General features: G+C 43.9%; 2 protein-coding genes across 6 annotated transcripts; both read right to left on the reverse strand.

Annotated features, from left to right (window-relative positions):
* Position 1: 1 nt before the first annotated feature.
* Positions 2-16,553, reverse strand: prrc2a (proline-rich coiled-coil 2A). 5 transcript variants are annotated; one of them, XM_069680955.1, is made up of 17 exons: positions 16,463-16,553; positions 12,460-12,611; positions 11,138-11,315; positions 10,920-11,031; positions 10,734-10,815; positions 10,494-10,637; positions 9,850-10,091; positions 9,524-9,612; positions 9,225-9,376; positions 8,612-8,714; positions 8,309-8,498; positions 8,013-8,105; positions 7,240-7,774; positions 6,830-7,086; positions 6,366-6,684; positions 5,974-6,253; positions 2-5,819 (listed from the first exon to the last, which is right to left on the reverse strand). In XM_069680955.1, the coding sequence occupies exons 2-17, from the start codon at positions 12,572-12,574 to the stop codon at positions 2,762-2,764; spliced, it is 5,949 nt and encodes a 1,982-aa protein (XP_069537056.1). In that variant the 5' UTR covers positions 12,575-12,611; positions 16,463-16,553; the 3' UTR covers positions 2-2,761. The 5 variants fall into 5 exon arrangements, with proteins under 5 accessions (XP_069537056.1, XP_069537057.1, XP_069537055.1 ...); XM_069680956.1 differs by lacking the exon at positions 16,463-16,553 and adding an exon at positions 16,269-16,358 and having other exon boundaries at positions 10,935-11,031; XM_069680954.1 differs by lacking the exon at positions 16,463-16,553 and adding an exon at positions 16,269-16,358.
* Positions 16,554-17,452: 899 nt separating this feature from the next.
* On the reverse strand, positions 17,453-24,637 carry neu1 (neuraminidase 1). Its single transcript, XM_069681444.1, has 7 exons — positions 24,414-24,637; positions 23,786-23,975; positions 22,632-22,894; positions 20,712-20,894; positions 19,153-19,372; positions 18,630-18,866; positions 17,453-18,521 (listed from the first exon to the last, which is right to left on the reverse strand). The coding sequence occupies exons 1-6, from the start codon at positions 24,498-24,500 to the stop codon at positions 18,646-18,648; spliced, it is 1,164 nt and encodes a 387-aa protein (XP_069537545.1). The 5' UTR covers positions 24,501-24,637; the 3' UTR covers positions 17,453-18,521; positions 18,630-18,645.
* Positions 24,638-25,487: the final 850 nt, after the last annotated feature.

A 25,487-nucleotide genomic window follows, 5' to 3' on the forward strand; every position in this document is an offset into this window, starting at 1 on the left:
ATTTTCCATTAAATCAAAAGTAGTTTATTTAACTTTGCCTTCTCTGTATAACTTTATTATAATAAGACACTTCTCTGCTTGTACATTGCTCCCTTGAACTAAAAATGGCAACATTTGTTTGTGGGAATGTAAGTTGGGGTAGACAAAACTTAGATACATACCAATATACATACATGTGTGTATATTACGGTTCCATTAATAAAACCATAAATGCTAAAAACAGTTTGAACCACTCCAGGTACCTTGGTAATGCTGGAAACATAGTACAATCTTTGAGTAATTTTTCTGGAATACACTACTTTTGTTTTCTTTTTTTAACATGGGTACATAAAATAATGCGCACATCAACATTAAGAGTTAAGGAGGGATGAAGGACTCTTTGAGCCAGTGTTAAGAGTACAGCTATCAATGTATAAACCAGTAACAGGCAAGGCAAGCTGCACCCATGGGTGTGTGTTCATGCTTAGAAGAAGTCATAGTGAAAAATAAAGTATGTCCAACTTCATTTGCCTGTTGAAGAATGTATTCTTAAATCACACACACAAAAAAAATGGTGAATTTCTCCACTGCATGTTCCTCATTTGGATGATGAACATATACACACAGCTGAATGTATATAAGTGGATGTATTTAAGAAACAGTAGAATTGTCTTAATGATACTGGTTAAATCAGTGTGGGCAAACAAGGCAGAAAAAGTGCTTGCCATTCATGTTAAACCCTCTGGTCCCCACCCCTTCCCCGAGTTATTACACAGACACCAGAAAACGCACACACACACGCACACACAAGCACGCACGCTCATACACAAATCTTAAATGCCCTACGCACAACATCCCAGAGAAGATCTTCAAACTGTTGTCAGTAAACAAACAAACCCCAACTTACAGCAGTGACAGAATTGATGCAGATGTTTAAATCGATTTAGTTCGCACTGGATGTCGTCTTCGGTCATTTTTTTTTTTTTTTTCAAGCTCTGTGCCATTTTTATGTCTTTTTATGTATGATACAAACTATGTTTTACAAGTGTAATCCTACATCAATCCAACATTTCCTCAACACTCCAGGTCGGCATTATTTGTTGCGAGCAGATTCGTGAAAACCGTGTGTTCAGCCGAGGCGGTGACTCTTTTTGTCACCCCTTTCAGCAGTGTCCTGAATTCAATTTGTGTGGGCTACTTGGTCGCCACCATGTTCTGAAAACCGCCATCCATCCCAAAAAAAAAACACACTTTGAAAAATACTTCCTCAGACACAAAACTCTTGGTAGTAGTCCTTCAAGGTGTGAGGGGTCTCCACGAGAGCACAGACAGAAAAGAAAGGTGTGTCACAGTACAATACTCAGCCTAGCTCTGTACTCTGGGCCCAGACAGAGTACCTGTCCTGTTGCATCACATGTAACCTGGCCAAAACATAAACACAAAAGAAAAAAAAGAGCAGATATTTTCTACTACAAGGAGTGCTTATTAGAACATATTCAATCACCTAACGAAGCAAACTTTTTTTTCATTATTCCATCATGACCTACATTTCCCCCCTGTACAAGATTAATAGGTATTTCACCTTGAAGGAGGGAAAGAGTGTGTCGGAGTTGTTGAAATAAAGCCATCAAGCTATCAATATAGTCGTCATGGGGTGAACAAAAGTGATTAATGAGCGAGTACGACTATTATCCTTGGGGGTAAGGTGAGAAAGGATACTATGATGAGGCTGAAAAAGCCTTTATTTCTTTAAAAAAAAAAGGACCAACTTAAAAGCTAACGCAATGTAAGAGCAGGTCAAAAACATGGAAGAAAAAAAAAAAAGTAACACCGTCTACCTGAATAAGCAGCAGAAACATTGATATTAAAGACAAATCAATGGAAGTGTAGGTAAGTGAGCACTGAGCAGTAGTACTTCAATGGATTTCATCACAGTAATCAGACATACTTTGCAGGAGACCAAAAAGTCAGCAGAATTGGGGAATTTAGTAAAAAGGTATTTTAATGACCTGACTTTAGAAAAAAAAAAAAAAAAACACACCCCTAACATTTCCCAGAGGCTGAAACTAAACTGACATGAGGCCCAAAAAAAAAAAAAAAAAGACAAAGAGAAACGAAACATTTTATGTTACATTGTTCTTGTTAAAAGATGAAGCTGCACTCTTTCCCTTTGCGAGGGAAGTAATGCAGAACTGCACTACTGTATACCACCCAAGGCCAAAGTGTGGTAGAAATATACACAGGTACATACATATAAAAATTAGCCCAATCCAAACATTTTTTCGCCAATTAATCCCACGTTTTCAATTTGCGCCCACATGACTGCATGTGTTCCATGTGTTTGAAGAGATGTCATATTTGTGCTTGTAAATGTGAGTGTGTGTGGAGCTCTGTGTAAATGTCTTCTGTCAAAACCACGTGCACCTCCGTTGCAGAACCACATGCTTGTCAAATCCAACTGGGGTGAGATTTTGAGGGGGGAAGGTAAGGGGGGAGAGGGCGGGGGGGGGGGGGGACAACTGAACGGAGAGCAAGACGGAACAAACGGAGAAATTTACAATAACGGACGGTAGATAGATGGATGCAAGGGGAAGGAGGTGACTTGGGTAGGGGTGGGGCGCTAATGTGAATGTGAATACCATCTCCATATACTGTACAATACACTAATATGTTTAGGGATGCCAACAGATAAGCAATGAAAATATTATCAAAAAGGGATTAAGATGGAATAGGGTAGTTTTAATGTAGGTGGCGGTCATCTGAAATGTTATGAAATATCCCATCACTTCCTATTTTTTGGGGAGGGCCAGTTGCCACGCTTGTCACCGCGATTGCCTCCACCTCCATTGCCGGGCCCACCAGAGCCCCCACCGGGTGGACCTCTTGGGCCTCTTCCTCCCCCTCCGCCTCCAGCTCCTCCGGCGTTGACCCGCCGATTCTGTCGCTCCATGCCAGGACGCTGGCTGGAGAAGCTTCTTTTATTAGCTGAAGGCTCTTTGCCCGTGATCTCGCGCTCAACCACGCCTCCGCCGCCACCACCCCCTCCTCCTCCCCTTCCCATGTGATGGGGATGGTGTGAAGAATACGACTTCCCTCCTCCGCCTTCCCTGTCTCTGAACTCTGTAAAGTCGCTGCTCTCCGAGGCGGTCTCCCACTCCTCATTGGCCTGGTCTGAATTCTGGTTGGTAAAGTCGGGGGACTTTGCTCCGTGGCTGTGGTGGTGCTGGGGATGGGGCGGCCCAGTGCCGCCCTGGTTGTAGTGGTGATGGTGGTGGCTGTTTGCATTGCTGAGATGCTGGCCACCACTGCTATTGTTGTTTGTAACTGTGGTATTGTGGTTAGCATTTTGGGCGTTGCCTGTCATGGGAGCAGAGACGGGGGCTCCATTACTGTCCTGAACTGAATTCAGGGAAGGAGAGGAAGGCCTTCCTCCCCCGATGACCCCAACTCCTCCGTTGATTCGTGCGGCATTCTCTCGCTCCTTCAGTCTCCGGAAGCGAGGTGGCTTGTCCTGCTGATGCTGGGAACGCCCATGACGACGACGTCTAGGTGGTCGCTCAAACCCAGCGGGAGGGAACCCACGGTTGGTGGGAAGAGGGAGCGCATTTGGCCCTCCAGAGTTTGATGTAGGGTTGGTTGAAGCTTGCTGGGTCGCAACTACTCCATTTTCAGTGGAAGTGGCAGGAGCTGTGGCGGGCAATGGCGGCTGAGGGGGAATAGACCCCTGACTTTGAGCTTGACTTTGAGCATCGGCTATCTTGTCTTTCTTCTCTCCTCCATTTCCTCCCCTGCTCAAGTCTTTGGGACCAGATGTTTGTGACGGGCCATGCTGCTTTCGGGCTGAGGTCGATGCCTTAGAGTTCCCACTGTGAGAGGCGGAGTTAGGTCCAACTCCTCTGTGTCCCCCAGGTTGTCCTCCAACATTGCCACTACTTCTGTAGATGTTTCCTCCTCCACCACCGCCACCCCTGCCTCTCCTAGAGGGCACACCCCTAGGGGTGAATACCCGAGCTTGGGAGCCTCTGGGTGGTGCAGATGACATGTTGGAGCTGCCAGTGGTGTTTGAGCCATTCTTGGCGTTGGGTTTCTGGTTGTCATCCTTGTCTGACTGACCAAGGTCACTCGCACCACTCTCACTGCCAGTCTCTGAACCCCTCTCCCTCCTTCTCTTGGGGATTTCCTCATACTCCGAACCCTCACTGCGGGTTTCGCTTCGGTTCCTCGCCCTGGCAGGGTTATGCTGGGAACGATCCTGGCCATGTCTGCCACCGCCCCCCTCGCCCTTGGACTCATGGTGGTGGCCACCTGCAACAGATGACCGATAATCTCTGCCACTCCTGCCACCCATTCTTCCTCGACCTCCACCTGTGGGCCCAGCAGCTGCCGTATAGGTGCCACGGTAACCACGGCCACGGCCATAGAACTCTCCTCCTCGTCCACGAGTGGCTCTGCCGCCTTTTGGGGGGACTCCATGATGGTGCGAGGGGCCACTTCCTCTCTCAAAGGATCGGTCCCTTTCCCTTCTAGAGGAGGAACCTGGAAATCCTGAGGAAGTGTTGTCTATATCTTTTGGCCCTCTACCAGAGCCCCCACCACCTCCTCCTCCTGCAGATCGTTCTTTGCCTCCATTCCTGGGTTTGGCTGTCTGGGCGGGCTCATCTTTAGATGGAGCTGCAGTGTTCTGGGAGACAGAGGAGGCTTCCTGCTTCGTGGAGGTGGTTTGGCCGCCATCTTGCTCCTTATCTTTCACAAAACCAACACTTGTTTTTTCTCCTCCATCAATTTCCCCTCCATCTTTCTTCATCTCTTTCAGCACTGGCTTCTTAATCGGGCCGGCCCTCTTGTTGGCATTGCCCCCTCCTGCATGGTTGGAGGGTTTGTGGTCCGATTGAGGGTTGGAGGAGTCCTCCCCTCCACGAGAGTTGTTCCCCCCTCCTGCATTATTGGCCCTCCGACCATGAGAGGACCCCCCAACCACATGGCTGCTGCCAGGTCTTGGGCCCCACTGGGTCTCCGTCTTGTGCTCCCGCCCGCCTCTTTGGTTTGATTTATGATGGTGATGCTGCTGTTGAGGATGAGTATGACTGCCATGTTGAGAGGAAGGTGGACCAGAGGTCCCGGAGGAAAGGGAAGCGTATGCCTGGCCAGTTTTCTCCTGTTTTACGTGGCTGCTACCGCCAGCACTACCACTGTTACCTCTTTCACCAACAGTGTGCCCGACACTAGCTTCACTCTCTCTCTGGGATTGGTGATGATGCAGGGCGACTTTAACACTTCCGTCTTCTCTGGCAGAAGAGGAGGAAGAAGAAGAGCAGGACGATGAGAGAGAAGGCTGGTGGATAGGAGGAGAGGAGTCTGTCTTCTTAGCAGTGGCCTCAACCGCCCTATCGCGGCTGTTCTCTGGCTTGTGGGGGTGGAGATGGAAATGAGGCTGTTGAGGGTGGTGGCCGTGATGATGGTGGTGGTGAGAATTGCCCTCAACAGGGGGGAGATCTGCACGGCCATTGCGATCGTAATGAGGGTGAGGGGCTCCCCATATCTGGCCTTGCTGAGATCCTCGGGGAGGTCCTTCATCTTGGTGGGTGAAGCTATGCGGCTGGTTTCCCCTCTCACCCGCCCTCTGCTGCTGTTGGTGTGGGAGCATCCTCGCACCCTGGTCGGGGAAGTTGCTGTAGTTGCCCCGCCCACTCATGTAGTGATGAGGATGGTGTCCACTTCCCTGGCTCCCAACTTGAGTGCCAACTGGAGGTGGAGTCTGGTTGGATGTCCCGGAGCTGGAGCCGGGCTGCTGGATGGGTCCCAGTCCACCCTCTCGCATACGGTGTGGAGGAGTGTCGCTTCTAAGAAAAAGAAGTCAAAAAATACAAAACTAGGGATTAATCTAGAAATATTCAAGGCTTTTTTCAAACTTTAGGGCTTAGCCTTATATATTCAAAAATATATTTATTAATTACATTGCATAAACTGAATCAAAATCAACATGTGTATCCATACCTGGGTCCCTTAGTCCCATCATCTTCCTCCAATCCTTGCTTCTGCCTTAGGGGGGATGTTAGCCCACGGCCCTCCCCTCCGCCAGGGAATACCTCTGGCCCCCAAGCAAGCTTAGGATCCATAGGAGGGGTCCCCCGGTGAGGGTGCCCAGGATGCTGCTGCTGCTGCTGCTGCTGCTGCTGTTGCTGTTGCTGTTGCTGCTGCTGCTGCTGCTGCTGCTGCCTGTCAAAGGGGTCTGAACCAGATCCCCCTGAATCAGACCGCTCACGGCCAATAAGCCCTGTGGTAATAAAGAAATGTTAAGAAAATCTCTAATATTGTTTAGTTACTCAACCACTGAGCTTTCCATGTGTGTTCCATCAGATCTCAGAGATAACATCACAGCCACTCACCTGATGGGTGCATGCCGGCTGAGTAATAGTCCATTGGTGGTGGGCGGCCCTGCATCATGCGGGGGTCCATGTAGGGCATCATCATCCAACGAGGGTCGAAGTTTATTGGCAGTGGTGGAGGTCGAACCATATTGCTGGGTTGATACAGGGGTCCACCCTGCTTGGGCCCAGGCCCAGGCTGTGGTGTTGAACCCGGTGAAGGACCCTGTGGAGCCTGGGGCTGAGGGGACAGCTGGCTTTGTGCTGCCTGGCTGTGCTGCTGCTGCTGCTGTTGTTGCTGCTGCTGCTGCCACTGCTGCTGCTGCTTCAGGAGTTGCTCCTATAGACAATAAATGTCAATCAGAAAACTTAAAACCCAGGTACTTTTGGAATAGATATTTCTGTAAAGCCAAGTCAGCATCTGCGGCCAAATTTATAGCTACTTTTTTGCAAATATCTGTACTTAAAAAGAACAAATTCTTTACCTGCTGCTGCCTCTGGAATCGAGGTGGAAGAGACTTCTGGTACTTGGAGTAACCCTGGCCAGGAGGACCACCTGCTTGACGACCTGTTCCCCCTCCGATATTCTCAATTTTCACTGGGTCGACTCCTCTTTCACCTCCACTACCTGCACGAATGTGAGGGCTGCCCATTGACTCTTCTTTACTCTCTCCTGGTAGCGGCACATCCAGCGTGGGCTGCTGTGGCTGTGACATAGCGGGCTGGGAGCACTGTTGGGCATCTGAACCAAAAAAGCAGGTTGTGAGGTTCAATAAGGGGCCAAATACAAGAAGCATTATTGCAACTACCTTGTTAAAAACACAGCAGGTGTCAAAAAATAAAATCACATCTACATTTTTCAGACCAGACAACACTGTACCTGAAAATAACTTACCTGCAGTGGAGTCATAGCTGCTGTTGCTGTTTGCTCGTGGTCGGTCACCAACCCCAGGACTAGGCCCTGGTTGGACAGCCAGCAGTGGAGGCTCGTCAGGGTCGACACAAGGGGATGGGGGCTGGCTGATGTTTGGAGAGGAGGCTGAAATAGATGGACTAGGACTGCCTGCTGTGGCAGCTGCAGAGTTTCCATCAAGGCTGGGGGTTTTACTGCCACTACCTCCTCCGCTGCTGCCTTGCTGCTGTTGCTGCTTCTCGTCCAGCCTCTTTAGCTTCTCGGCGCAGGCTGCGCGTCTCTCCTCCTCCATCCTGCGCTCTTCCTCCTCACGGCGCCGACGGGCTCGCTCCACAGCAGCAGAGACCTCAATGGAGGACTGCTTCCTGCGCTGACGCCAAGTCTCATCCTCATCTTCTCCCTGGGCCCCAGGGACCAGCAGGCCTGGCTGGGGAGGAGGAGTAGGGCCTCCTGCTGCTGGCTGGGCAGGAACAGGTTTCCCCTGACTGAGGGAGGCAACCTGGTTGTGGGGCCGTTCCTGAAGAGTTAAATAATATGTGATGATCTTATATGCAGTTTTCAACTCTACAGATGACATCACGGGAATGTTGTTGGGGAAATGTTTTACGAATGATAACATCAACTCTCAACTGTGATAAAACTCAAGAGACAGAACCCGAAATTAAAACTAAGGATGACTTTTCATTCGACCCGTGGGCGGTGGATGAGATAATGATAGAAATGATTCGTCTATGAGGCCCTTTCCGGATGTCTACCTGTCGGTAAAAGGAGTAAGGCCCTTGTCCAAGGAGCGGCCCTGGTGGGGGGGAGGGCTGCTCCCGGGGACCACCCAATCCAGGCCTGCGCCCCTGTATACAGGCAGACACAGTTAGCCATGCTCCACCACAATTATCTACGCTGACAAAAAGACACACACACACTACATCCCTCCCCCTCTTAACAGTGCATATGTCCTTTGTTGTAAATTAGGACTTTACAACTTTTCGCAGAAGAGTTTGGAGTTCGGCTGGTCTGGGCTACACCTTATTGCTGAAGTTCAGCATGCTGCTACCTGGTAGTTGGGTGGCGCTCCTTGACCCCCCCAGCCACTGCCTCCCTCCTCGGCCCATCCTGGCTTGCTGGAGGGGGTTTGGGGGACGTTGTCAGCATTAGCAGGAGGGGTGCGGCGGGTGTCTCCACCGCTGTCCGAGGCTCGAGAGCGAGAGGTTGCAGGGGGGGCATCCTGGGACCTCTGCTGTTCACTGAGGACAGCAAAAACAAGCACATAATCTAAAACCAGTCTGTCCAGCGCAGGCACATTTTAGTGAACAAAAACTGTAAGGTTATCACACATGTAATCTACTTTCTCACATACCGCAGGTCATTGTTGCTCTCAGTTCTCTCTTCCTCCCCTTCCTCCTCTCCTTCATCATCACTGAACTTCAACTTGGCGGAGTAATCAATCTCCTCATGAGCCCCTGTTACAGAAAATAAATAAATCAAACATCAGAAAATTAATGAATCATCATTCACTTTGATAAAACTCCCCCTTTACCACATCAGAGCTGATTGATGTGACTGGAACACATCTGCTCGGGTCAGCCAGAAATATGACTTTCAGAAATATCTGCATGGCTTTATGGCATTAACCTCTCCCTCTTCCACTCTGTCATCGCCCCCTTAATAATTAAGCAGCATAAGCGCTTAACAAAGATACGATACATTTAATAACTGAATGTCAAAGTTTATTGGAAGACAAAGTTCTTTTAAAAAAATCTGCGTTTCAGGACATTTCTTACTTCGTCCACTTCCATCAAAACTCTAGTTTTGTGTTCCAGTGCATTTATCATGAGATATATGTCATTTTTCCACAATGCGAAGCACTCATGTTCCATCACATTCTGATCTGCCCCCTTATCAGCCAACCCTATGTACAGTATGTACACTACATATTAGTTTTATATCAGTAAATTGTTGTTTTTTGTTACCTGCCCAGCCCTCGTCTCCGTCGTGGTCCAGTTCGTCTAGCTCCTTCAGGTCATCCTGCTTTAGGATAGAGGGACGCTTCACCACCTCTCCACCTGCCTCACGTGGGCCACCCTGAGGCCTGCTGTCAGGACCACCCTGCCCACGAGAGAACCTGAAAGAGGGGAGAGGACGAGTAAGAAAAAGATATGTTAAATAATTGTGAACCACCAAAGTGAATTTTACATTAACTAAAAAAACTATTTTCTTGCCATAAATTAGCACAAAACTAGCTTTATAACTGATAAGGGAAATTAAATACCTTGGAGGTGGCCCTTCCCCAGGTGCGGGGTACCTGTACGGCCCCTGAGGGCCATAAGGGGCCGGGAAGGGCAAGTAGGGAGGATACATCTAAAAGATAGATGGATGAGGTTCAGACACAAATGATTTATTATCAGGGAGGAAGACGACCATTAAAATTGAAGGGAAAAGAAAGAGCAGCAATAGCAAATGATGCTATCTGCACACATGTTTAAGTTGCGTCTGTAAATACAATGCAAAACAAAAGTAGCTAAAACAATGTTTATTGAAAACAAATGCTAAAATATTTGCCTGTGTTCAAACAGAGAAAAGCAAGAGAAAACTTACGAAGGGAGGCATGATCCCTCTGTATTGGGGGAACCCAGGCCCCACAGGGGGCTGGGGCAGCGGCAAGGCAGGGCTGCCTGCGGGAGGGTTTCTAGGTGGCCCGTGGGACTGAGGGTTTGGTGGAGGGACCCCAGCAGCCCCATCCATCACCAGAACCCCACCAGTGCCACCCTCCGCTGCCCCCTCCCCAGACAGGGTGGGCGCCAGGGCTCGGCCCCCACCGTCCCGCCAACTTGTAACGTCTGGGGACAGAATAAACAGAGAGGGGTCAAAGCGGTCACTTTGGTTTATGGGCTTTAATGGAATAAGATCAGAGACACAAAGCCATAAAGTAGGAATGATATCACATCCTCTTAAGTAGGACACGTGTCTGGAGTACTTAATCAAAAAAAATTCAAGATGATAAATGTCTGACTTTAATAAAAATTGGTGTGGGCAGAAACTGAACACCGAGAAGTATAAAGAAAATAATACATATTCATCTATTACACTGTTATTGTGTATTTGAACAATACAAGGTCAATGGGAATAAAGCTCTCTTTGCACAGTTTTTTTTTTAATCAACTCTTAAAAACAAGCTTGTGAGATAATTTTTCACACCAACACAGATTAAACTAAATGACCAGTGCATCATTATTACTCACTCTGGGGGCGGAGGCTTGGTCCGGGCCCATACCACTGATCTGCAGTGCCCTGTTCCTTGCCAGCTTTGTCCTGGTCGCCAGCCGCCTGCAGGGTGGGAAATTCCTCGCGAGAGAATGGCGACGGTAGGTTTGATCCCTTTCCACCTGCAGGGAGGTGAGACAAGGGCAGAGTGGTTTTTCAGATGGTTTTCTTACTCCGGAGAAATGCATGATGAGAGATAAACAAAAAGGAAAACTCACCATCCCCTTGTGTTCCATGTGTAACACTGGCCTGTGCCCAGGACCTTGCCCCTACGGCCTGGGTTGAAGCTGGGACCAGAGTCTGGACGCACCCACACAAAAATACAATGTTATACATGCCAACGGTTGCCATTAAAAATCTCCATGCAAATGATTTAGTGAGAATAAAAAGTTTGTTTACGTAACTGTGTCTGTCTGTACCTCTGAAGCTGGCGGGGTTCTCGGGCGGGTCGGTGCAGGTGTCGGTGAAGCCACAGGCTGCTGCGATTCCGGCTGCGGTGCTGACAATGCATCGGTACTGAAAAGAAGACAAAAAGTCAAAAATGGGAGTGATGAGGTTGCTTCAGTTTAGACTACGTATTGTAGCAAACCAAAAAAAAAGTTTGGTGCTAAAGGCTAGCTACCTCTTTGGGTCTGCTTGTTCCTGTTTGCTTGCCCATCCTGTGCCGTCTTTGGGAACGAGCGAGACGTTGGGATCGTTGCCTTTGTTCTCTGCCTTCAGACTGGGCAGGCTGGCAGGGGGTGGCATACGCCGTGCGGAGGCAACTTTACCAAGAGACTGCAGGCCATGGCGGGGGGGAACTGATATGGGAAAGAGAAAGGAGGTCATTAGCACAGATGGACCACTGAAACCTGACACCAATTAAATCTACTGGGGGCAAGGAGGAGTCGATGACAGGGTCGGCTTTTGCTGCTTACTTTGCCAGATATGCGATTAGGATGCAGAACAACCAACACCGCTAGAGGCTTAGTAGTTTCAGGCTGATGGTTCGGATGAATATGGATTAGAGAAAATGCTTCAAGAGGTTATTAAAACCTTCAGCAAACCCGCTTCAATTACAGTTCATGGAGAAGTATCAGGATATTGATGCTCACAGAAGCATGGAAAAGCCTTCCGGTTCTGAAAAGTGAAGCTACGCTGAATATCAATCCCTCATTTGTTGCCTTGAGGCTCAGGAAAAACCACAGCAGTGCATGGCTTCACTATGTAGGAAGGGGAAGTCTGTAGTTTGCAAAACGAGGACAGCTGCTCAGATCTAGTGGGAAGCTTCTGAATAAAACATAGACTGGGGACTCAGCGTAGAAGTCAAACAGCGTCCACAAGCAAGCCTCTGTCTTGGGTCAGGCTGAGTGGCTCCGGGGCTCAGCTGACACGCTACTCACCCTCCAGGACATGAAGGATTTCCTCCTATATGGCTAGAGATGTGACACATTTTGATAGACAATGTTTATTCTCTGTGAGGCAGGAGTAAAGGCCTCTAAATAAGGGTAGTAAATATCCCTAAATAATATAAACAGCATCAGCAAAACCAAGTTGGCAGACAGTTTAGAAATGCAGCACATCATCCACTTGCAGTATTGGAAATGAGCACCAGAGCTATTAGGGAGAGAGCAGGCTGAAGCATCAAAGTTGCAGTACTTGGCGTCGGGAGACAAAAAAGCCCAGCCAGACATTTTTAATCACAACAACAACATCAACAACAACGGGTAAATCCAACTGTGACGTTGCAGATCTGTTCCTTTAGGCGAGGTCTGATCACTTAGAAAACAAGCAGCACATCCTCAGTGGCAAAACAAAGCAATCTGGCAGAATTTAAACAGGACAGGCAAACAATTTCAGAAACTAATACCCTGAGACTAGAGAAGAAGACGCATAAGACTGGATGTAAAGTATGTTGTGACAATGACAGCTTCCCTTGGACACAACAGAAAAAAAAATACTCACCAACAGGCTTTTGTGTTTCAAGGCTCTTTCCTTTGTATGTATCAAACAGGTTGAGAGACGCATACTTGGTTTTGCCTTCCTTCCCCTTTGCAGTTTGCCCAGAGCGCTCTGACATTGCGCTGTCCGCTCATTGAGTATGGTGAGCCCTGAGACTGGGGGATAGAGAGAGAGGAAGGCAGAGACAGAGAGAGAGAGAGAGAGATTTGACACCAGGTTTACACAGAAAGTGAGAGTAAAAGTGCTGAATGTACAAGCATGCACTCAAAACAACTAGCAAAACACTCTGTCTCACAAACCAGATTTCCTGTGGTCTAGCATGACTGATTCAAAGATGGGATAATCATGACTCTACTAGGCGTATAGTATATTTAAGCAATCGCAGTATTGTGCAGTAGAACAGTGCAGACAATATGTTAACCATAGGAACAAAAGAATCACAAAACAGGTAGTTTCTGTGAAAGGTGATAACTTGCCAGACAATCTTTTAGAAACTCTGCTTGTTTGTGGGAAACATACAAACATTTTAGTATTAAGACTACACATATATTCTGCTGCTAATCAGGTATGGCCTCACTTTTATTTGACACATATACCCCTTTCCCATCTAAATTTAGCGCGTTGACGCACGTTTTTCAGACCTGGGAAGACGCTTATAGATGCCAATTGTCTCTGTTCCCATTGTCAGTGGAGTATACTCCTGTCGGTCACTTTTGTGCTGTGTAACCGTCTGACGTCACGCCCTGTGCCTCACAGAAAAATATTTCCTCTGAGTTTTCTAGGCAAAAAAAAGCTACAAAAAGGATAGGCTATTTAATGCCAGGATACTTTAAACAATACCCTCCTTTTTGTTTAAGACTAACTCTGCAATTCAATATTTAACAGTTCAGCAACCTTCCAGCAAAACAACTAAGCTTAAAATGATGTTCAACAATGTGCTGACTCTACACCAAAATAACAATAGTTAGAGTTTTCACCATGTAGTCCACCATATAGTGAGTTTGCCATGTCAGTGCACTGTGAAAAGTGCAAAAAGGGATGAGTGGAAACAAAGCACTACATATATATGTATGCATTGTGCAGAAAGAATAAAAAACAGCAATGACATAATTAACAGTGCAGAGAAAATGACCGAAATATTTTTCTCATTTTGCTGATAAACTCCGTAGATAATAAGTAGGGAGTTGTGAATAAGTGAATGACCTAGGACACAACCAATATTATAATAGACAAACAAACCCAATTATCTCGGTAACTTAAAGTTACTACAACTATATTTGACAAAAACAAATATGAATTTTTTCATCAGCCAAACCACACATGAAAAAAATATTTAATAAAAATTTCAGCAGTTTAACGTTGCATATTGTGTGTTACATATATTTATTATGCTTTTCCTTAAATCTGAAATCGGTGCTTTTTTGCACCGCAGAGAGTGTATGTTCCACAATAATGCCAGAGCATGTCACATTGAAACAAATAAATATATCAAAGTACAATAGTTATTTTAATCTCAGAAGGTGATGATCAAAAGGGCATTTTGTTCTTTGGGGATGACCCATTGTTACACAAACTCACAGATATATTTGTCCCATAGACTACAGACCATGTTGCTCACACTGTTTCCTTACTGCTGAACTGACCTGATGGCATTATTCTTAATGTGGCGTGTAAGGGTGTTTGTTGCAGTTGCACCGATATTTGTGCAGCTCCCTCTGAATAAACTATGGTTCTGAGTGTTTTTAGGTGGTAGACAGGTGGTTCAGTACTGGGACAACAAAGGCATTCTTCTTATCAGTATGTATAGCATATTCAGCATTATGCCAGCACATGTACAGTTTAATGTGAGAAGGCATATTACAGTGCATGACTGAACACCTGATGGGGAACACTATAAAAGAAAGGGAAAAAGCTGAACCACGGTTTCTATGGCAACACATTATAAATTATATTCCTCTGTGCCTTGCCTTGAGACAGGGTTGGCTCCATGGAAACAGCTGGGCTTTTAGCTTAAACTCATTTTACTGCACATCAATAAAACACACTGCGCTGACATCTGTCTAGTTCAGAATGATTTGGCTGTCTCCAGCAGGTTCAAATGCTGCCCCACTCTACCCAAGTCCTATTAGGAACAATTACTGAGAGCAAATCTAAAGTTATTATGCCACAATCATTAGTTATTGCATTCACATGCATTGTATTAAGTGGAGAAATGATGCGAGGCAATCCAAACAGTCCATGGACAGAAGAACAATTGTAGAGATAAACAAAGACTTAAGTCAACCTCACATCACTGGTTCATCTGTATTTTGATAACTGACAGGTGAAGTTCCTGGAATCTCCAGCCATGAAAGCTCTAACAGCCTTCTGTATACCTGAATAACAAGTCCACCTGAATGCAACAAGACTCATACCAGCAATATGATGAACAACAGTGGTGCAAATGGAACAATAATAGCAAATTCCAACAGGGATGTATACCAAACAGCAATCAAAACAATGCTACAAGACTTAAATATAAAGCAAAATGCCTTCTACTGCGCCCAGGTAATCCTTATGGTGGCAAACGTCTACAATACACACAGATGAAAATAAATACAGAAAACAACAAACGTTTTCACAGAATACTGAGCAGCAGCGCTGCACCGTGCCTCAACAGCCAGATGAGATTAGAAAATTAGGTCGTGGGATGGCTGGTCAACTGCATGTTGTATGGGGATTAACAGGGGCCAGCAGCTACGCTACCAAGCTATAACTGCAGCAACGTATACCACAAAGAGGCCTTGTAAAGCTAAAGCTAACGATAACCTGACAACATACACCTAAATGACCATCTGAGGGCATAGTCAATTAATTTACAACAGTGTCAACAACAATTGTCACCCAATGCTTTAACCACTACCTGCCGAAGCATAATATACCTTTAATTTAGAGCTAACTAACGTTAGCTGGCTAACACGGGGCCCAGTGTTCGCGTTGGGAGGGGGACTGCGTTGATGTTTCATAATGCATTTTCAACACCTTGCGGTAACATTAGCCTATTGCTCTTGAACTCTGCGAGGTGCTACGTTTTGACCACACACTACAATCGCTATTGGGGGTTTTCATCAAACGATGTTGCTCATCTACCGTCCGTAGAAGAGACAGAACAACGCATAAAAAAAGCATTTTATTAGGAGAACAAAACAAAATGGCGGTGGATACAGGCCCCGTGCATATTAACGTTAACATAGACCGGCTGGGTATCAAAGCTCGCAAGAAGCCAACCTGCCATCACACAGCTACTATTTAAAGAAACAGACAACGTAAACGAAGCTATTTAAAACATTTAAAAACAATTCACATTAATGAATAGCAGTTTTCTCCAACGTAAACTAACATTTGTAGTGAAAGCTAGTCGACAAGCATCGGTATATATTACAGGCAAACATCCTGCGCTAACGTTTATCCGCTAACACAGTCTTAAAACGTTAGCAACCAAACGTTTTTAAAATGTTTTAACAACAAACGAACCTGAATCATTAGAAAATACATTTGTGTCTGGTCATTCACACAACTACTATTAAATCCTTTGATGTGACAGACGCTAGCAAACCACTTTGTCAAGCTAGGCTAAAGAGCTAGACATTAGCTAGCTAGTCACAACAACCAAGACACTGTGCCTTTCCCGAAAAAACAACATTGTCCCTTCACAAAACATCCTTTCGGGTAAGCTAATACTGTATCCAACGATTATCGCTATTATTTATATTTAAACAATAGTTTGATAGTCGGTGTTTGCATAAAACATGCTAAATTTTCGGGCCACTGACCTGGTCTTGTCCCGACTTGTCTCGAGGTTGTATCGCAGAATGAGGTTAGCTATGCTATCACGTAGCTTTCTAGCAAGTGACCCAGCTAGCTAAGCAACGTTATCCTTCTGCATATCAAACACACAAGGTCTTTGCAAGTAAGATGCCACTAACGGAGAAACGAGTATTATAGGTAATAAAGGTATTCTGCTTACTTGCACTCCTTTTCTTTTTTATCCAAAAAAATAAATGAAAAGGTGAAAAGAAAATTGTGATACAGGACTCGATCCGTCACCTAAAGAGCCGTCAACGGCTACTGGGTGACTCCGTGAGATGGAAGCCGTTTGGGACCCAACGGTCAGAAAGAATGCGAGTTATTTTTAAAAAACGTTTTGACATAAACATTAGTGGAACAATTTGCATTGCTTAATGTATTAAGTATGTAAATAACTGAGGACTGTGATTTATCCACTGACAAATGTTGCAGAATTTTGGACCACTATTATAATATCTGAGGATGAAATTCCTTGTCAGAATTTGGGAATAACATTACAAGGAGTGAAGATGAAAGCTCATTGCAGCATCAATTTTGTATTTCTGCAAGCAAAATGAACACACCCACAGGCTGCAAAAAAATGCATCAATAAAAGAAAAATCACTGAGGGTATCTCAGGTCACAGACACGATAGAGCTTCAACATTAATCGAATAGCTGCCGACTTTTAAATAAATCGCCAACTACTTTGAAAGTCGAGTAATTATTTTGAGTCATTTTAAAAAGAAAATTCCAAACTCTCTTATTTCAGATTTTAAAATGTGAATATATTCCTGTGTCCTTATTCCTAAATTATTTATCAAATTAAACATCTTGTGGACAAAACAAGACGATGCTCGCCTTGAGCTTTGCTCATCTTTCTTTTCTCAGTTTTATGGACTAAATAACCATATCTTTAATATAGAAAATTATTGACAGGGTAATAAATAGTGAAAATAATCTTCAGTTACAATACAGTCCTGAAATAGTGTTATCTCATTTAAATCAGGCCCATTTCTTGTGTTGAATGTTAACTCTTGACTAACTCTCCTTCAACATCAGAAAAGAAACACGTTTACAGGGTACATTCATATAATTTTCAAGAAAGAAAACACTAAATCAAGACTCCTAAATAGTTCAGCTGTACCCGCAACAAATCAGAGGATATATAATTCTTTGAAATCATGTATTTATTCCACAGGTTCCACAGATCACATAGTGTCCTGCAAGAAAACATTGTTATCCTGTGTACAATGCTGGTAATATATCATAAAATACATTCTGCAAAAGTACAAGAGAGGATACTTTGGCCAAATTATGTACTTAACCTTTTAGATTCAATCACACACACACACACACACACACACACACACACACACACACACACTTAAATTATAATTATTGTCCTCTCAAACAACAAAAAGGCTTTTAACATTATTTTAAACAATTTCTGGCTTTACGAAGGCAGAACCCCTTTCAGATCAGCATGAACTCATGGCATTCACATTCTAATGAAAGAAATAAAAAACTCTTCATCACTAGCACAGACGGGGACTCAAAAATAAGCAACTTCAGTTCAGTTTGGAAATTGATATAGCGCCTGTGCCAAAATCCCATATAAATCAGGATTAAGCAATTAGGAATCACTTCCCATTAACGCCAAGTTTACAGTGAATCCACCAGTTTCTAAGGTGAATTAGTGACAGAAACCAGAGATCCTTTGAATCTCTATTGCATGTAAACTAAAACATGCCTTGGATGCCTTGGATGATGCCTGTGACTCTGATTAAATACTTCATTCTAGTATTATCATCAGTTTCTCTTAAAAAATAACTCTAGGTTTAATGCAGATGATAATCACATGAAATTAGTGTCCTTGATCTGAGTGCCCTCTATTTGGTCATATTTTATCATTTGTATGAACAAGTATTTTACCAATTATTATGGCTGTGCAAGTATTTGATGAAAAACACACGCTTTGTAACTGATCCAAACACAGAAAAACTGACATGAGACTTGCAATTTTAGAGAAAGAAAGGATATTATAAGGAGAAATGTGTAGTTTTTTTGATCAGCTCTTCCCAGGCCAAACACAAACCGTTGGACCTTCATGGTTCTGGGCCTCCTGTTTGCCGGTATTTCATATCATTAAGTGAATAAAAGTCTTTTGTCTTCATCCTGAGAAAGTCTTGGGAGTAATCATTGTCTTCCTGCTTCCCTTTTACCTCCAAACATTTGAATCTGGGAGACACACACAAGGTGAAATTCAAACAGCGCTAATGCTACGATATTTCTTCTACCAAGGTTTAGACTGAAAACACATAAGCTTGGCCTGATTCTTCTGCTTACCTCGGGTTCACGTGCTCTACCTGCCTCCAAACAGATGGATCTTGGCAAACGAGACGGTCTCGTCATAGTCCTTGTGTCCCTTCTCATAGATGACATAGATGAACTTCCGGTCCTCTGGAGAACCGCTGTCCACTGATGTGATGCAGGAGTAGCCGCTCGGCCCCGCCCATATCTGCACAGCTTTATTCTCCCACGTTTTACCGTCGGTCACCGACCAGCGTAAAGTGAGGTTGATTCCTGAGAAGGACCAGGCAAGAAGTTAGTGTCATCACTGAGTGACATTTTGGCCTGGCATGAAGGAAAGCATTAGTCATGACAGAAGGTGACTCAGTATTTGAGTCTAATTGTACTTTACTTGGTGTTTCCATTTGAACTTACTTACTCTCTTTATTCTCTGCTTCACAACTTTTTTAATTTGACTTGTGTGATGTTATTTTGTATTTTTACAGAAATGTATTACTATCATCACCGAGCATCAGGAAGAAGCTAGAAGACTGTAATTTCACATGTCAGCAGTTCTTACTGTGTTGCTCGTTGGCGGGGTTCGTGAAGTAGACAACTCCGTCTTTCTGCAGAGCTCCAGCTGCCACTGCAGGATCCACCAGCGTGTAGTCAAAGTACAGACCCTCTACGGGTAGAGACAGTCCGCCATCAGTGCTGCGTACCACCAAACGACACTGACAGTGGTATTTGTTCTGGTTCCGCACATTGATGACGATGGAGCCGTCCGTCAGCTCAATCGGCTGCAGGGAGGTACAGAGGGAAGGAGGGGGATTAGTAATACAGTGTTTAATGTCTTGTGATTCAAAAGGTTTTTAAGGGTGATTTTAAACAACATTAAAGTTATAATCTTGAAGATCTCAGTTTCGTTCTCTTTGGCGGCACCTATGGCGATAAACGGTAATTGCGGGAGCACATTTCCCAGATATCCAGACAGTGTTGCATGTGTGTAGTCCACGGTAGTGTGATTATATTTCTATTTTAAAGTAACAATCTCGAAGATTCCAGTTTCGTTCTCTTGGGTGCCCCCTAATGCCGATATACGGTAATTGCGGGAGGACACACTGGGCACCGCTTGTGATTTTTTCCGCGAAAGTCGCCACAGACACCCAGTCTGTAATACTGCAAACACAAAGGCTTTCATCAGTGGGCCATAGGCTCAGTCACCATTGTGTTACCTCATTCGCCGATAGATAGTGACATTTATTTAAATGAAAATCCTCGAGATCATCACTTTAACTGGTTTTGTAACTACAATGACGTCTTGGTATAACTGCATTAAAGGAATCACACAACAGTAAAGATAGCTGGTGTTTTAAAGTACAAATTTCACAGCTGTGTTTGGCCACTAGAGGACAAGAAAACTCCACAGCAAGCTAACAGATAAACTAACATATCAGGAAATGAATGCCAGTTGACTCCTCCTGCAGACACATTACAGCATAAGCATTCATTTGGAGTCCTACCTCTGTTAAATTGCTAGAAATATGACCTTTTTTCAACAACTACTTGCCTACTTGGTTTTACTGACGCTTGGTGTGGATTCAGCTACATCAAAGGGTTTTTTCAGAGCTTTTTAAAACAATATTTTCATATATTAATATATTTAAACAAAAACTTCAACTGGGAATTTGGTCATGTAGAGGACTAGTGCTGAGCTATATCTGCAGGGTATGAAACCAAAACAAGCCGGACAAAACAGACTCAAAGGTCATAGGGGCTGCAAAGTTTTGTAACAATTCTCATTCCGATTTATGATTCACTGAGAGAGCAACTTTTGGATTATGATGTTTCTGCTTTTGAAAGCTCTCCAGAATGCAGAGAGAGTGTACAACACAACACCTACAGCACCAGAAAGGAGATCACTTCACTGAGATGTTTTCGGGCTCCTAAAGAGAACTTGAATGAGAGACACTGAGAGAGACTTTTTGACTTGTTGCCAAAACAACAAAATCTTTTAATTAAGTTTTAATCTTCATGTAGGGCGAAGAAGTCCAATTATAGGAATCAAAGTATAAAAGGCTACAGTCAACAAACATAATAGATGCATGACTTTACAAGCAGCGAGTGAACATACTGTACCTGGCACTCGTCGGGGTTGAAGTCCTGTGCTTTCTTCTTCTGGTTATAGGGGATGCTTTTCAGAGCGGCACCGTTGTACCACTTACGTCCGTGGTCGTCGCTCAGGATGCAGAATACTCCGTCTCCCTCCAAAGTACCGTGACCACATACCACCAGCCTCCCCTTCGCTGGCTCATAGCGCTTCTGTTTACGAAGAGGCAAAAAGACGAGACACACTGTGAAGAAATGATGCGAGGAGAGAGCATGCTTGTGCGAGGGAGGTTGTAAAAATAAAGATAAAAGGTCACTTCATATAGGTAGAAAATTAAAGGGACGTCTCAAACACAAATATAATACATAAATCTAAATAGTAAGTACTGTGCAAGCGACAAAGACATCAATACCTTATTAAATGAACCAGAGTAATTATCCAGAGTGCCTCATCCAACAGCAGGTTTAGTGTCCTAAAATCTGGCATGGACGTCCACAAACACAACAGCTCATAATAAGTGGACAGATGCTCAGCTCGGACTGTGCATGAGGGATCATAAGCGACTATTTTGCACAATTACAACACCCGTTGAATTATATAATGATTCTGCTGCTGCACACACTTCAAACGCACAACTGTCTGTTTCTCATGCTGTCGACATGCAGCTTTAGCAGGGCTGAAATAAAGCTCCACATCCTTTGCAAACTGTGAAGATGATGTAATTTAACATCAGGAGTGGTGATCTGAACAAACACAAAGAACAGGCGTTCACATTTGGATTGTGTAACAGGTTAAACACAGTCATTATTGAAACACGCCTTCCATCCATCCATTATCTACACCGCTTATCCTGTTCAGTGTCGCAGGGGGGCTGGAGCCAATCCCAGCTGTCATTGGGCGAGAGGCGGGGTACGCCCTGGACTGATCGCCTGTCAATCACAGGGCTGACACACAGAGACAGACCACCTTTCACATTCACACCTACTGGCAATTTTAGAGTCACCAATTAACCTAACCTGGTCTGCCAGAGAGGGTAGGCGGAGCTTAGCGGCTGCTTTTCCGGTCTCTGCAAGTGTTGCTAGTAAACAGTAATCTACTATGGCTGAACAGACAAAGAAAAGATCGATGACTACAGATACAACTTCAACAATGAGTGAAAATCCAAAGAAAAAGAAACAAACTCGACGCTCAGATGAAGGCAAACAGTCTAAACAGGAGAGCGACCGTCAGCGAGGGAAATCAAGTGTTACAACGTGACAAAGGGAGCCAACCGCAGACGTCTGGTGAAATAGGGAAGTGTCCGCCATAGTTACTGAGCAATATGATATAACTTAGGGAACAAAACTAGAATCTTCAAGATAGTCAGTTTAAAATTGCAATTTAATCACACTTAATCCAATAACAATAGTAGATACTGGATAGGGGAAGGATGACAAAGTATTTGCATTTCATTGTTATATTATTTTTCCTGTTGTCTGTCTGTACGTCTGGTGGCATTTAGTTTCTATTGTGTGGAATTAATTTTGTCGACCCACTGTGCTTTTAGCTGTTATGCCGCTGACCAGTTTCACTGACACAAATGTGATGCACTTGAAACTGGAATAAAGCTAATTTCACTTCTTTAAACTGGACTGAATATTGATAAACAAAATAAACTTCCTCTTTCGATGAAGTACAAAAGAACGTACTTGCTGTATGCCCACGCAGCAAATATGATCATACGATCAGGTTAGATCTGTGAGCTACGTTTACTTCAAACTGCAAAGATTTCTGTCTTTAAAACCTCCCTTCACCAATAGTCTGACCTAACTGCCAGTAGCTTCTGGCCACAAACAACCAATGTGACTTGAACGCAGCATTAAAGGTCATTTAGCCTAATGAATCTCACTTTACAAACAGAAAACAGCTCATGGACTTCCACACCTGGGGTTGTGTTATTGTTCGCTCACCTGGATGCCGAAGCCCGGCCCGGGAGCGAAGTTTTTGACTCCGAGCTGGACCGAGAGGTTTCTCGGTTGGCTCCAGCTGAGGCCATCGTCCTTGCTCTCCACCATCATGGTGCTGGCCGGGTGGCAGTGGTAGAGATGGAAGCACATGGAGTAGATGAGGATCACCGAGCCCACTTCCTCGTCCACCACCACCGAGCCCAGGTTCAAGCCGTCCGGCTGCGTTCCATCATCGACAATGAAGGTGGTCGGGGACCAGGTGGCTCCTGGAGGGATGGAGGAGATTCAAAAACTTATTCTGACAACTCACACCAAAACCAATCAATCTGCAGACCTTATTCTACAAAACACATTAAGTCACGTTAGTTCTCCTCCAGTGTCAACCTCAATGTCTGTCTTGTGTTGTCTTTCATGCATATTTAGCTGTTAAATTATCCATTCTTTTAATGGTATTCATACTTATATATATCTAAGGAGTAATGTTTCTCTGGTCACATGGTATGTAATAGATTATTTATACTTTTGTGTCACAAATTGCAGAGTTTCAAGTGTGTACTCATGTAATAGCTATTCAGTAATGCCATTAGAATAATAATCCCGTTCATTTACGTATTAATTTAAACATTAGTCAACGATTTTATACTTCAGAAGAAGTGAACTTACGATATACAACCTGTTAAAGGTAATCTATAGATTGGTGCTGTTCAGATGGATTTTTCCAGCAGTTTTACAAATGTTTAAAATAAGTTGAGAAATGTACCAAAATGACCGAGAACAACTGTAACACTGACATTTGTAGTCTGTGTTACTCAACTGTACACTTTATCCTGTAACACTGATTTTTTTTACTCTTGTCAGTTTCTTTATGTTGACTTTAAAGGTTAATTTGTGACTTTGGAAAAAGCAAATTGATGAAAGATTTTTTTCACAATGTCCTCTTTCTTTGTTTGATAAATCTATCCACTGATGAAGGCCTCATGATGTAGCAGAAAGCTCCGGAAAATCAAAAAACTGGACCTTGTGATCAGAATTTTTGTTGATGAGATAAATTTGACTATAACAAATGTATGTAACAATGAATACATTTGAAAATAGGGTGAATCTATTAAGTAAAAGAAAAACATTTTGACAGTGTGACTCTGCTGTGGTGGTCCTGCCTTTGTCTGTAGACCGCCGCATAGCGAGAAACTTTGCTCCCACATCGCCGGCTGTCGACTTCCTGGCCTCTGCAAAGGCCAGCAGGCTTCCTTTGGGGGTGAAGCTGAGCAGCGGGACCCTGTAGGTGTTCACCTCCCCCTGGGCTCCGCTCACCCACAGAAGCTGCTCCTCATACAGCAGAGGATCAATCTGCAACACCAGAGACAAGAAGACAAAGATAAAGACTGACTGAGTAAGGGGAAAGAGCAGGTGAGGTATATAGCTATATAGTCTGCCAGCATAACCAGTTAGGGCAGGAAGCAGTACCTGCAATAGGTATGCACGTGATGATCACAAACGAGGAAGCAGATTTTACTGAGGGTTTATTACCAAATCACAACCACAATGCTACAAAATTCTATATATATTTTACGCGAAAAAAACATGATCACGTGCACAGGCTGGACGAAATAACAGAGAGACGTTTTAGCCTCAGAAAATTCAGCTTCACCACTTTAATCAAGCTGAATTAACACTATTTACAGCCTCGGCTAAAACTTCATCAGCTTAGACAACATTTGTAAGCACATTAGCTCTGATGCATTGTGTTATAACATTTTTGTATTATATTTTAGACTGTTCCCGTACCTCTCCAGAGCTGACGAGACCAACACAGGGGGACAACACAGCGGAGAAAAGTAGCGACAGTGCAGCGAGCCGGCTTCCTGTTTCCATGATACAACCGCGTCATCAAACCTTTTTCTTTAGTCCGACAAAAAGTGCCTTTGGAATTTAAGCGATAAAAACACACAAAAACACGGAGATAAAGCCGGAAGCGCTGTCTCTAGCTCATCCACAGAGCGATTCACACACTCAGCAACCAACTGTCTGGGTCATATGACCTACGTAGGCGGTCACATGACTACCGCCACACACCAAAATAAAAGTTAACTATTAATGTTGAATATCTTTTTAAAAAAACAGTACATTAACATTAAAACTATAAAGTTATTTTTTTTAATTCCATATTATCGTACCGGTATTAATTAAAAAAAAAATTGTATTTGTAATTTTTCGCTCTTTCACGGTACTTGTTCTTTACATTATGTCCTTATATGGATTGATTTCTAACTGCTACTTTTACATTTTGTCACGGATTCTTTATGTAAAAGTTTTGACATAAGAATAATTTAATAATAACTTTGCTGAACAAATGCAATTTTATATGATCTGCAATTATGTTCATGCAATTTAATGTACCGTATGCAGCTACCACATGATGTTAAATTGTTCTTACATTTTTGATAAAGAAACTATTTAGCCTTTATAAATATACTTCAACTAAATAACAGACCGTGTACTAAGATTTTGTGTTAATACTGTAGCACTTCATGTCTATTAAGAGGAAGATCAGCCCGGTATGAAATTGATTTGAACAATTATTATTTTTTCAATAGACATATACGTTTTCAATGGGGGAAAAAAGCTACTTAGACCGTGTGTAACTGATTTCTATGGATTTTCCTTTCTCGTGATATTCTTTTTATATCTCAGTAAATGCCATGCTTAACACACTTACTACTTTTGTCCACAAGGGGGCAGAACTTCCCCTTAAAAATACTACATATTGCAGTCATCCACATTGTACAGTGTAAAGTCCTGTACCGTTCTACAAGGGGGAATCCAAGTGGTTTTGTGATCAAGTATATGCCAGCAATTCCA

This window comes from Semicossyphus pulcher, unplaced genomic scaffold (assembly GCF_022749685.1).
Source record: "Semicossyphus pulcher isolate SPU_LCO1_2020_fin unplaced genomic scaffold, fSemPul1.0.p SCAF_5, whole genome shotgun sequence".
Taxonomy (NCBI): Eukaryota; Metazoa; Chordata; class Actinopteri; order Labriformes; family Labridae; genus Semicossyphus; species Semicossyphus pulcher.